General features: G+C 41.7%; 1 protein-coding gene across 26 annotated transcripts in view; it reads right to left on the bottom strand.

Moving 5' to 3' along the window:
* BBX (BBX high mobility group box domain containing) overlaps positions 1-13,384 on the bottom strand; it is a 143,251-nt gene that overhangs the window by 33,933 nt on the left and 95,934 nt on the right. For all 26 annotated transcript variants that reach the window (XM_030019660.2, XM_030019640.2, XM_030019642.2 and 23 more), the window contains 3 exons: positions 10,599-10,666; positions 3,389-3,469; positions 1,072-1,137 (listed from right to left, as the gene is read on the bottom strand). In XM_030019660.2, coding sequence (XP_029875520.1) covers positions 1,072-1,137; positions 3,389-3,469; positions 10,599-10,666 — 215 coding nt within the window. The remainder of the gene's footprint in view (positions 1-1,071; positions 1,138-3,388; positions 3,470-10,598; positions 10,667-13,384) is intronic.

The raw sequence follows: 13,384 nt of genomic DNA, 5'->3' as shown, positions 1-13,384 counted from the left end.
CAACGCATGGCTTCATCCTGCTCAATTCCACTCATGTCCTCAAAAGAGCTTTCCAAATTTACTTGTAACTTTAAAAAAAAGTGGCACATATGAAAACATCTTCATGATTAGAGATATTAACTCTATTGTATCTTATAGGGGTATTTGTAGTCAGGTATTTTATGGCACCTGAATCAGTAAACTGTTTTTTCTTAATTGGGCCTCCTAAGAAATACAAGAAGGCCCATCCTAGCCAAGCTAAAAACACACAGTACACAATTAGCTGAACATTTAACAGAAAGAAGCGTGTTGTATGTAGTCAACCTCTGTAAATACATGGAATAACAGGGCATCTTTTCATCCCATTATCTTCCCCCACAATAGCACCAGCTCCAATCCCAGTCTTTTCAAACACACCCTGAATATACCTTTAGCATAACTGATTCTGCAAGCAGTACCAGACTCCCCCAAATGGGCAGGAAGAGTATAAGTGTGGAAAGTCAATTCATAGAGGCACATTAAACACATGCGAGAAGAAATCCTTAAAAGCAACCTTTAAGAACTCCAAATCTTTAATACGTGGAGGAAGGAGGATAGCTTACATACTTATGGGTAATTTATAGGCTTTATAAGCCTAACAATGCTGTTACCTATCCTTGTAGCTGTTGTGATAAGCTTCCTTTGACCTGCAAGGTTATTTTGCAAAGCATTCCTGCCTCTAGGGCAGTTGCCATTTTGCACTGCTGCAGCCTCTTCCATAGGCAGTGCACAGTGTCATTTCAGAATGTCTTTTGTTTGTTGTTTTCCTAGATGCAAATTAAAAGGCCATTTGGAAAATATGTCTTTTGGTATGGAAGGCCAGGTAATGTTCACAAGCCAGGTACCTTTTGTGTATACTACAGTTGGTAGAACTGGCCAGTCTCGTCCAATCACTGGTTATTCCCCCCCCACAATTTTCTTAACACAATGCTGTCATGAAGATAAACATCTACTGATGGGAATCTCTTATCAGACAGGGTGCTTAGCCATTCAGTGACAACTCTGGTTCCTTGCTTCCTCCCATCCTCCCCCGCCATATTTCAGCCATTGTACCTCAGCAAACTGGAACAATGCTGACTCCTCAGTTTGTTTTACGGCTCCAGGTGTGCTCGAAGAGATCTGTCAGGAAAACAATTATGTTTGTATTACCTAACTCTCCAGTTTCAATATCAAACTTCAACGTGCTAAATTTCTGATCCATCAAACAGAAAGACTCCTGGTACCTAAAAGCATGCGAACGAGTCCCAGCACACCCAAACAAAGAACAGTATCTGCTTTCCAGGAGACACATAAATGGGTGATCTGTGAAAAGGTGATCTTGAATTATTTTTCACAAGGAAAATATTTCCTAGGATCAATAGAACAGGCTAAGACTTTTTTGAAGGGCTTTTTTTTGCCCGCTGATACGTCAAAACAGGGTTAGCAACAAAAACTTAACACTATATTGCATTTCACAGTTCAGTGAGAGACCTGAGACAGCAGAATGGTGGTGCTGATAGAGCACAAATTGCTACTTAGTGTGGAAGGCAAGTGTGGACAGGGACACAATGAGTGCAGGTACTTTGAGATACCAGATCTATCCCAGACACTAAGGTAACTGCATTTTACACTATTTAACTTGTGGCAATTATTTTTGTTGCAAACGACACCTCTGATTAATGTTAGATCTTGGTACAAGTACCAATTATTTTGCCATTGACACACATACCTACCATGCACTGGTTAGGTGCAGCCTCACTACAGGCTGTTTAACATCCTTGAAAAGTAAGACTAGGTAAAATGCATTTTTAATTACTGATCATCAGTGAGCTACTTCTAAACCTCACGTTTTAGCAGTGCAGATGAGCTTGTTTCCTGGCACCCACTGAAGAAGTTCTTCAATGGGTAAGGAAAAGCCAGTGGTCGGTCACAAGCCCTTAGCAAGAGCCTGTCTTGCAGCACACAATTCCTGCCTACTACCACATGGCTCTGGCACTGTCCTGCTTGGGCACTGTAAAATGAACCGAAACAATTAAATGAGCTGGTATTTGTCTTACTCTTTAAAAGATTTAGCAGTGAAATTCAAGAAACAGACTGTTATCAAAAGGAACTATGCAAAGTATGACATTGCTCAACTGACAGTATAAGTATACAAACACATCTTAGAAATACTGGAAGATGGATGTTGAATTATTACCGCAGAAGTATCACAAGTGACACTGGAATTAACCAATTTTAAGGAGCTTCTAAGTATTGCTTTTCATTGCTGGCACACCAGGCATTTCCTCTACCTAATAAGAAAAGCCAGCAGGCTGTTTAAGAGCCTAATTACAGGTTACGTACTTAACTTTGGCCAATACCTTCAATCAGAAATACAGGATCAGTGCTTTAATTTATTTCTAAAATGTTTTGAACGCCTCAGATCTTAAGTTGGAACTTAAGGTCTTGTGGGTTGATGTTAAAGCAAACAAACAAAACTCAAAACAAAACTAAATCACATTTTCTGTGTGCTATGATTTGCAATGTATCTGCTCCTTAAGTGATGATGTTTTGGGAGGAGTATGAAGGTACACACAGCAATGAGTATTAAAGACACGGGAACCAGATTCACAGCTGGTGTGAAAACAGGTAATAAAAAGAAGCCCCTGCTATGACAAAATTTCTTTCCATATGCACTTACTCAAACACTACCCAGCATCCGGTACAACCAATATTTATACAGCTAAATATTTGTATGTCTCTTGATTATGACCATTTCAAAAGCTGGAAAGATACAAACAAGCAAGTGATGCTTGCAGAAGACCAAGATTCCTTGCAACCTCATTCTTGTTGTGTTATTTATGTCAATGAAATCCATTAAAACCTGGATGAAATAGTGCATACTTTACAAAAACCAAACCACCACAGTTGTACTTCTAGCAATAACTGGAAATACGCTGACAAAAATATTGTACGGTGCAAAACTAAAGCATACTTGCACAGAGCTATTTGGTGGTTATAGAAGAAAATTCTGGAAATTCCAGAACTACAGTTGTTTTTGATGGAGTCAACGACTAAAGCAGCCACAATAGATAAAGGACATAATGTAACATCTAAATACAGGTTAAAACTTCAGTTAGTAAGACTTTTGTTTAAAACTAAGTGCAGGAATGACATCTGCAAATTACTGCTTAAACCACAGCTCCATTACTGCACTAGGGTTTCCACTATGTGCTTAAACACACTCTCCTGCACTTCAAGTCTGACCGATCTACCCGATAAATGATCCAGTACCATAAACCCAAAAAGAAGGAACAAATAAAAGCATGTGTTAAAGATTTTTGATTTCTCTTTCAGCTGACCATCAGATGCTTCTTAAAAGGAGAAGACAAGCCTTTTTAAAGAAACTCACCTCTGCGAACTGAAACAATGATGACTTCTGACAGGCTTCTGTAGAATTAGTTGCATCAGTCGGGCAAGTACCTGAGGAAACCTGAAACAAGGAGCGTGCAGAGTAAGACCTCAAAGGTGCTTTTTTCAAGCTAAGAACAACAGTGAGCAAAACAAAATACCAGGCAGCAGTAACAAGAAACGGTGTTTAAGAAAAGATGGGCACTCTAATGTTTCACAGTCCTGGACAGGTTAAATCAAATTTATAGATGAAAACATAGTTCAGCACCCACTTTAATGCATTTGAAAAATTACCTAAGAAGAAAGACCACAAAAATACCAGGGATTTCTTTGTCTTTCATAATTCCAAACTTTGCAAAAGAGTTTCATGCAACAGTATACTAAACTGACGATATTGGGCTACACGCACAACTACGTTGTATTGGTGATGCTATCAACACTGCTATACCTGTAATTTGTACTACCATTCTGAATAAGAAAATTACTTAGAAGCTAAAAAAATTTTTTTGGAGACACTGAGAGTTGCTAAGTGACAGAAATACTTACTAGAAAAATAATCCCCAATCACCTAACAGCATGAAAATAAGTCGTTAAGGGTACCACAAGCCTAAAATTGATCAAATAACGTACCTAAACATCCATTTAGGGGTGCTTATGAGAAGCAGTGCAAGAAAGAGTCATAACTTCTGAAATCAAAGAAATGGCTGTTCAAAAACAACAGCCTTATTTGAATTAACACAGAGCTTAGCTGTACTGTTCTTACTAGCCAGTTAATAAAGCATCATTCTGTAAGGGAATTGTATCAAATATGATATATTTGTCAAATGTCACATTTGAGTGTGAAAGGTTTACATGTGTAACTCCTAGAAGTACGAGGTACTGTTAGTATAAAATAAGGTACATAACATGGCTTACAGGAAACAGAAGAAAGGAAGGAGGCTTTGCGGGATTTTAGGAAAAGCAACAGGATGGAAATCTTTACTTCTCTAACAATTTTTAATTTTTCCATGAAATTTCAGTTTATTTAAAACATTTCGATGCAAATATGTTTTTTCTCTTATTTACTACCAAAACAAGTATGCCAATAGCATTTACTAGTGAACACATACATGAGATTTAGCTAGCCACTGCATCTGTTGCCAGTAAGCACAAAGCACCACCAGAATAAGCAGGCCTACAGCACATGCAGTTTGTATTGCTGCTCCCGCTGCTGTTTATCCAAGATGCTTAAGCATTGCAATAGCAGCAGTAGCATTTTGTTTCAGGAATCCGCTATCCATACTCCCCTGAAAACACTAAATCCAAGAGCAGCAACCCATAGGCCAAGGAGAACTATGGCACACGACTATTTGCTTACATACACAGTCAAACTTTTCTTCCCTACCATAAAACCAAGCAGTAACAGTGCCTCCTATGATCAATGCTTCCTTATATTTATTAAGCATCAAGAATGATGTTTTATCAGTGTACTATGGGAGTATACCAACCCAAAGGTTTACAAAGAATGTATTTCTAATGCCTGTCTCTTGCTTTTTCAATTTGTGTTTCAAGTCTGTGTTACTGTTTTCACTGATATAATGTTTATTACTGCTTTTCTCTGGTTTCTGTATGAACTGTTTAAGATGTTTGCAGTGGTGTGGATTGTACCAGGGATGCGTACCAGTCTTGCTGCTGAGTGACCCGTCTCTGAAAGTCTGAGTCTCTGCACTGGTGTGAAATATATAAGGATGCTGCTTGCACGTTTGAGCGCTCATTTGGTTATTTCAGCCACTTCACTGGTGGGATTCTCCCAGGAATAACCAAATTTGGGATTTGGTCCCCCATATAACTTAAATTTTCTGCAGTTCGACCAGCTGCCTTATGTAGCTTAGTTTGTGGTGTCTATTGAAGCAGTTTGTTTGCAAGCGGAGCCTATTCAATGTGCCGTATGAAAGGGCACTACTTTCCTCAGGAGAAGCGACGTGAACAAAGAAGCCGTGTGAAACCCTTCTGCTCCCCAAGGCAGGGGTGCAGGGCCACGCATGCTGAACTCTGCCCACCCACCATAACGGAGACCATGGCTTCGCAGATTCCTCTGCCTGTCTAGGGGCACGTCCACATGAAGGCGTCAACACACGCCTGGCACAAACCAGCTCTGCGTTAGGAGCCGTTGACTCACGCCACCCCAGGAGCACCGTGCTGGAGCGGAGAAACCCTCCCGAGAGGGACCACTACGGCTCAGCCTCTGCAGCACAAGTGCTGTAAGGCACTACTCGCTCCGCGGGCTGGCGCGGAGAGGGAGGACGAGAAGCTGCCTCCGAGGCCACGTGCTGCGGGTCGGGCACAGGTTGTTCACTTTGCGGTACAGGAACCCCAAGCCGTGGAAGGTGTGAAGCCCAGTTTCCTACAGCTTTGTGTGCAAAGGACAGATTGCTGGTGCCCAGTAACTCGGAGGTGATTTTGTGGTTAGAACAACTACACTCCTCCTGTCAATTTCCATTATCTTTAAAGAGTTAATGCTGTTGCCTTTGCGTGACAGAAGCACTAATTTGAACTTGTTTCTTCTACTCTGCTGCTCCCCACACACTCCTGACTTGTGGGAAATTTATTATCTCCAGGACTTCTAACCTCTGCCAGGCTGAACCTGATCAAAGCATTAAAATAATTACCAGAGGGAACGGATGCACAGATAGTGCCATTGTGTACGTCTCATTTCCTGCCGTAATAAAACGTCCTCAACATCTCCTCATTTCTTCTCCTCTTTCCCCCTCCCAGCCTACCCTCAGCTGCACCAAGGGAGTTTTCACTCCTGATTTACACCCCAGGCAATACCACCCCGCACAGACCCGGCATCGCAAGCAAGGTAACCTTTTGTTCTTAAAGAGATGGAAACCACAAGCATAACACCTCCATAGCTTCCCTTTCCCTGCAGGTTACCGTAACCTGCTCTAAAACAGATCACGCCGAACGAAGGTGAAGGACAGCCCCTGGCTCACCTCCCACCCCGACCGACGCGAGGCTTTAACGCTGTCCTGATGTGCAGAGCAGCGGCAAGGGGGGAAACTGGTAAAGAGCCAGGTTTTGGACTACACGGCAAATTCCAGGATTTCTGGGCAGTAACCTACAGACAGGCCACTAGGTGCTGCTGTAAGGCAAGCAAAGGAGTTCAGCAGGGAGGGAGGTGAGCGGGCAAGCAAGGAGCGCTTCTCGCCCAGCTTCAGCCTTTCTGCTAATAGACCTGCTGTGAGGACCGGGCTTTGCCTAGCGCAAGGACAGTAGCTGGAGCAGACCCGTCTGGCGTTTCTGCTCGGATGTTCAACAAAATACGCTTATACACGCACCACAGTCTTGAGTAACTGATGAAAGGACCCGAAAGCCAGGCAGAAACACAATGCATCTCCAAGTCCTCTGTTTACTGCTGGTAAGGCCTGTAGTTTCTCCTGCCTCTCTGCTTAGTAACTCCAGCCGCTGCTTGGAAATAATCACGTACCGACACTGAATTCTGTTATCAGAAGAAAAACTCTCTAGTCCATTGAAAAAAATTACAAAAATAGGAACATAACTGGCGACATACAGAGATGGCAACCGAAGCCTCAACACATTTTTGTAAGTATCGCTGTTGTGCCTCTTCCAGTCTTCCCACTAGTGCCTGTTCACTTTGTTACCTGACATCTGGGCTTCTGACAACTCGAAGGTTAAACACCTGATTTGAAAAGTCCCTATACATCCATTTAAGATACACTTGACAGGAAATCAGCAGGTGCTGAATACTTTTATGTGGGATTAGCAGACCTTAAGTATCATTTCCCTCATCTTCTCCCAAGTTCTCTCCTGAGCAAACAATGCCAGTGCTGTCCTCCTTTCTATTAACAATTTTTAAGACAATAATAGTATTCAAGATGTATGCTTACAAGGCCACCCAAGTCTGCATAATCATACATACGCACAGTCAAACTGCATGTTGACAGGTAATCTTATGTCTAGCAGTCCCCCAGTTCAAGAACCATATATATGCACATGTATCTTACATGTGTACACACACACTTTTAATGATAATGAAGACTACGTGATATCATTTAGAGCATTCTTTTAAAAATGACATTGCATTTTTTTTTAAATAGAAATGCCAGGGTTTTAGATATACAACATATATTTATATACTTACATGCACATAAAACCAATACCTGTATTTTCCATAGTTAAGCAGCTTCTGAAACTCTTCACTGACAATACCTCAGCAGTCACCTTTCTCCCTTTCTCACCTCTTACCAAATTCTCCCTCACGTCAATACTAACTCTAACACAAGTAACCCCCCTCCACTGAAGAGGAAAGCAGCTTACCAATTCTACAACAAATTCTTGAGTTTCTTACTGAGCCTGTCATACCACCTCCTAGCACGTTCTGCTAACCTCCCAAACGCTGGTTTGAGCGTGAAACTGTTTGCAAGCATAAACATGGAAATCCAACCCTACGTTTTCCCACAGGCATGCAAAGATGAACATCTTGTGTATCCTCTGTGCACACGCCTAAGGATGGGAAGCCAGAAATGCTGTTCAGTTATCCAAGTCTAAATAGGTTTAGGATCTTTACTGCATTTGGGGAAACACAAGCCTAAGAAATATTTGCTCCATATCTAATCACCACTAAAACACTGAATCAAAAGGAAACAAAGGAAAATGGAAGACACAGCAGGGCTGCCATGCAAAGAAACTAAGGAAGTTTCCCAGTGCACAGAAACACAGCTGGAGACTTAATTCCTGCTGATACACAGTTAGGAGGACTGAACTTCGTCCATCTGGGTCCCTTCAAGAATACCAAGCACCCAGATTGTTCTGAGGATGTACTTTACACATAGGGGACCGTCTGAAAGAATCGGAGGTGTGCAGTTTTGTTCCATGGGAAAGTGCTCTGACATTTACCTGCTTCTCAGATAGTGTAGGACAATTAAAATATGGTAACTCATTAGTAAGGATGGGCTAATTTCTGGCCCATCATGATTCTAAAAACAGCCAACAAATCCCTCAACCAGTTTTGTTCAGGCTGTATTTATGACAATTATTTTGCTCTACATTTGGGGGGAAAGCAGATTACACAGCTTGCCTCTTTGACGTGGAAGGCCAGGTTTCAAAAGAAGACTACAGGCCTAAAAGAGCACAGCATAGTATAGCTTATACATGAAGTAAATATTACATCACAAGCCATGTTGTGTGCTTCTATCAGAAAAAACGGGGTTCATGTAGGTGCATGGGAAATGTGTCTTTTGCTCAAAAAAAGAGAGTACCGATTAAAAAAACCATTCATATACCAAAACAATTACACAACATCCTTTTTGTCTCTAAATTCACATGTAGATTTTATTCCTTGTCGTGCTTTAACCCCAGCCAGCAACGAAGCACCATGCAGCTGCTCACTCACTTCCCCCCCCCCCCCCCACCCCCGCAGTGGCATGGGGGAGAAAATCGGGAAAAGAAGTAAAACTCGTGGGTTGAGATAAGAACGGTTTAATAGAACAGAATAGAAGAAACTAATAATGATAAGGATAACACTAATAAAATTACAACAGTAATAATAAAAGGATTGGAATGTACAAATGATGCACAGTGCAATTGCTCACCACCCGCTGATCAACACCCAGTTAGTCCCCGAACAGCGATCCCCCCGCCCCCACTCCCCCCAGTTTATATACTGGGCATGACGTCACATGGTATGGAATACCCCTTTGGCCAGTTTGGGTCAGGTGCCCTGGCTGTGTCCCCTCCCAACTTCTTGTGCCCCTCCAGCTTTCTCGCTGGCTGGGCATGAGAAGCTGAAAAATCCTTGACTTTAGACTAAACACTACTTATCAGCAACTGAAAACATCAGTGTGTTATCAACATTCTTCTCATACTGAACTCAAAACATAGCACTGTACCAGCTACTAGGAAGACAATTAACTTCATCCCAGCTGAAACCAGGACATTCCTTCACTGCCATCTGAAATTGTACTACTTGAGGCACTTTTCATGTAAAATCAAGAAAGCTCAACTCAAAAGGTCATAGCAAAGACCGTTCTTAATGGAACTGAGTATCTGTGACTACAATACACCTTTCCTCTCATTTAAATGTAACAGCATAGTAAAAACAGTTTTTAAACTCCAAGCTGAGAGATTCAAAAAGTTTGAAAACTACAGGACATTCTCATTTTAGCAGAAAATAACTGATTTCTTTTCACTTCTCTGCCAAACTTACCCTCATGTTTCTTATTTTTCATGCTGCAGCCCAGAAAGCCAGTACCCACATCTGCACAAAGACTTCCACTGCTCAAACTGGTATGCAAAGCATTGAGGAGTCTTGGCTCAGTCTTGGCAGTACAGGAGCCATCCATCTCAACTGCACTACACATTTTGCATTTGGGGGTATCACATATAGATAGTTAATTATTGCTTTTCTTCCCAATTACAACAAAAAAAGAAAAAAGAAACCTTCCTCACTTCCACTGCTCTTCCTTCCAGACTAGAGATTTATGGCAGTGATTACCTATTTCACCCAACATACAAGCCACCTTTTGAACAATTTTCAAAGCTGGCCCAAAAAATAGATCACAAATAATACCAGTCTAAAGAAAGACCAGAGGTCTCTGCACTACTGGAGATACATGGGAACAATTTTATTTACTAGACTCCTTCGTTTATTTACTAGACTCAACGTTTGTGATGGCAACTGAACTACAAACTTCTTTTTAGACGTAAAGACTTCGTGAATAGAAGTAGCCTGGAATACTTTGATTACTTGTTAGCACTCACATGGTTTCAGAATGCATATACAATGACACTGACTGTATGGAAATTATTAGGTATTTATTTTGCTATTAGTGCCAAGGCCACAGTTGCGCAAGGCATTGCACAAACATATGAAATCCTTGCCCAAAAGAGCTGGCAAACCACCTATTTGTTAACACAGTCACTGCATTTCAACCCTTCTACCTGTGACGATATCCTCTCACAGGGCAGAGTCACCTGGTCTGATCAAATATTCAGTCTGAAGAGTTAATATTGAACTGATATAAAAACTGGGCCCAACCTCTACGTTCACGGTTTGGATACAAGACTCGTATCGCAGGCCTCACACTTCAGTCCCACCTGAGGTTACCCAAGATGTGTCTTAAATTTCATCTCCCACTGGTCAAACATTCCTGTTCAGAGCTCTCTTTAAACTGAGGGCTCGCGGTAAGGGAGAGAAGAGAGTTCCTTACCTCTTGAGCCGTGAGGGCGTGTTCCCCTGCGAGAAGCAGCATGCTGAGACCTCCCATTTGCGTAGGATCTGTTAAAAGAGTAAACCCAAGTCTTAAGTTTATTCATTTGCTTGTTTAAAGAACCTACCATTTGCAGTGTTAAACCCCCAGAAGACTACTTGTCACAGACACTCTAAGCAAGCTGCCATAAAAGGCAATTCAAGAGAATCACAAATAACCATTTCTGTACCCTCTGGGAGAGGCTTTCAAAGCTGTTTGAAGGATTTAATTGGATTTGTGTGCTTAACACCCCATTGCGTGGATTTACAATTCTACTGCCAAAGGTTTTATGTACTACAGAGATGGATATCTTTAAAATTGCAACTGTAACGATCTCTCTCATACATAAATATACACAAAGATGCTCTAATATCGCACATGTTTATAACTCAATGGACGCTCCTACCAAAGGAGTGGTTCCCTTCCTTAGCCACTGAATAAGTAAAACGATGGAACAAAATGACATGATCAAGCTCTGAAGCAAAATTTCTAGTTTCATTTAGCTTTAATTTAGATCTGCGTTTAATGGTGAAAAGTGCCAGCCTGACAGCTCTGAAGCATGAAGCGCTTGATCCTCTGTGCCAGAAGAGTGCAGGCACTGGCCAGGCAAGCTGCCTGTCTACTTGCTGCCCTGCCAATACAATACACAATTAAGGAAAGTAAAATGGAGATAGAAATGTTCTTTCTCCAAGTATTTGATGCTGACAGCTTCTCGCCTCCAGCCTTCCTGCACCTCAGGAGCTCGGAAAACAACAAGAAGTGAAAGCAATGAACACTGGCACTGCATTACTCATGGAGTGAGTCTACATGGCTTTTCTACTCAGAACAGTGGTTGCTCTTCATCATTATGAAGACTAATTGTCTGATTTTGGGGAAGTGCCTTGGAAGCAATGCAGGGGCCCGATTTAACAGTGTCATGTAGAGAGAGGAAGACACTCTGTGGCCCAAATGTCTCACACAACAGCCACAATGCGAGAGAAAGGGAAGCATTATCCTTGCTGTATTGCTGAGACACCAACTTCAGTGATGATGAGACACCAAAGTAACTTTCCCCAGGTTTCACTAAGCATGCACTCACGTTTTCCGATTTCCTTTCACTGAACTATACAAAAACTCTCAACAACAACAAATTACACATGCCCACGACCATTCCCTGGAATGGAGGTGTCCTAGTTCCAGCTGTTTTACCTTTGTCCATTTGGTTGCATTTTGTTATGCAAAATTTGGATGCAGAATAGCTGCAACCAAAATGCCCACTGGGAAATCCCCTGGCCCATTCCCACTCATGAGTGGTGCCGAGTAATTTGTTGAGCTTTTCAGCTGACACGGGCCAAACCTGTACCTGTAAACCTCCAAACGATTTAGTGCTACAGGTGATCAAGGTCCAGTTCACGGGAATACTCACTAGTACTGTTTAATTCAATACCACAGATGCTGCCAAAAGTTCTCCCTCAGACACCATCTTGCACTGATATTTGCAGGGTAAGTTTTTTCAATACTCTCTTGAAATAGCAGTAAATAGAAGCAGAGGAAAGCAATATGAATATACCAGGCTCATCCACTATCTCAAGGATAGAAGAGTGGCACAGTATCTTAAGAACACAGCCTAAATAGCATCTGGCTTCAAACTCAATGTTTAACTGGAATTAACTTTTTCCTTTACCATAATAAACAGGTAGAAATTGTGTGTGGGGTTTTGTAGTTAAAAAACAAAAAATTGTTTTTTAAAAAAAATTACTTTTAAATAAAAAAGGGAACAAAAGATATTAAGTTACTACAAAGAGACAAGGCACCATCAGAAGTGTAGGGCCTAGGAACAAGCAGTGGTTGAAGAAATGGAGACAGAAAATGGAAAGGGCCAGTAAGTATACCTAAGCACAATTCATGAGTGAAGCAATTCTGTCAGCACAGCACTTTTTGCCATCAAAATACTTGATCAGAAACCTTTCAGTCCTTCAAACAAGAGGACATCAGAGCAATTAAGAAGTGGTAAGTGAACACGTCTCTTGAAAGGTAAAGCCTGAGCAGGCAGTTAATTTGGAGGAAGGAGAGATGGCAAGAGATCTCCAGGCCCATCATAAACTTACTGAGCTCCATATTAAACAGTAAGGGCTTGGCTGGTTGCTTTCTACTTTCCTTATTCTCATTGGAAGGCTGTTGCAGAACCCAAATTGTCTAAACATTAAGAGCTTTCTTCCAGTTTTCAGCTTAAATTTACTCAGGGCCAGGTGGTACACGTTTTTTCTGGTGCTTGCATCTTTTAAGATTAAATAACTGTTCTCCCTAAATAGTATTTCCCTCTTCTGCGTTTGCAGGAGTCATCCTACTCTTCTTCCGCTTGCTTTCCTAGCCTAAGCAAATCAAGATCTCCTGACGTCATCAAGCATGTCCATCTCCCACAGTCCCAGCGATGCCTGTAGCTCTCCTCTCCCGTTATTCCAGGTGGAGTTCATCCTTTTTGTATGTGAATGACCAGCTGGGCAATCACATCAGATGAGCTGTGCTCTATTCAATGGCATTAACTCTCCTCTACAGTTCCTGAAAACACTCTGCCTGACATGCTGCAATATAGCACTTTCTGATGCCCACATCACACTGATGGCTCCCAGCTGCTTTCTTGTGCTTCACTTTAGTTACCTGAGGGTCTTCTTCCTGCTCCTCAGTTTTGGCCAACTGGAGAACACCCAGCTTATAGCTCTAAAATTCTTCCCTCTCTTCTAAGTATCTTCTTGGTGGTCTTAGCTTTC

This window comes from Aquila chrysaetos, chromosome 7 (genome assembly GCF_900496995.4).
Source record: "Aquila chrysaetos chrysaetos chromosome 7, bAquChr1.4, whole genome shotgun sequence".
NCBI lineage: Eukaryota > Metazoa > Chordata > Aves > Accipitriformes > Accipitridae > Aquila > Aquila chrysaetos.
Note: the sequence above shows the minus strand (reverse complement) of the source record. Positions and strands in the feature narration are given on the sequence as shown.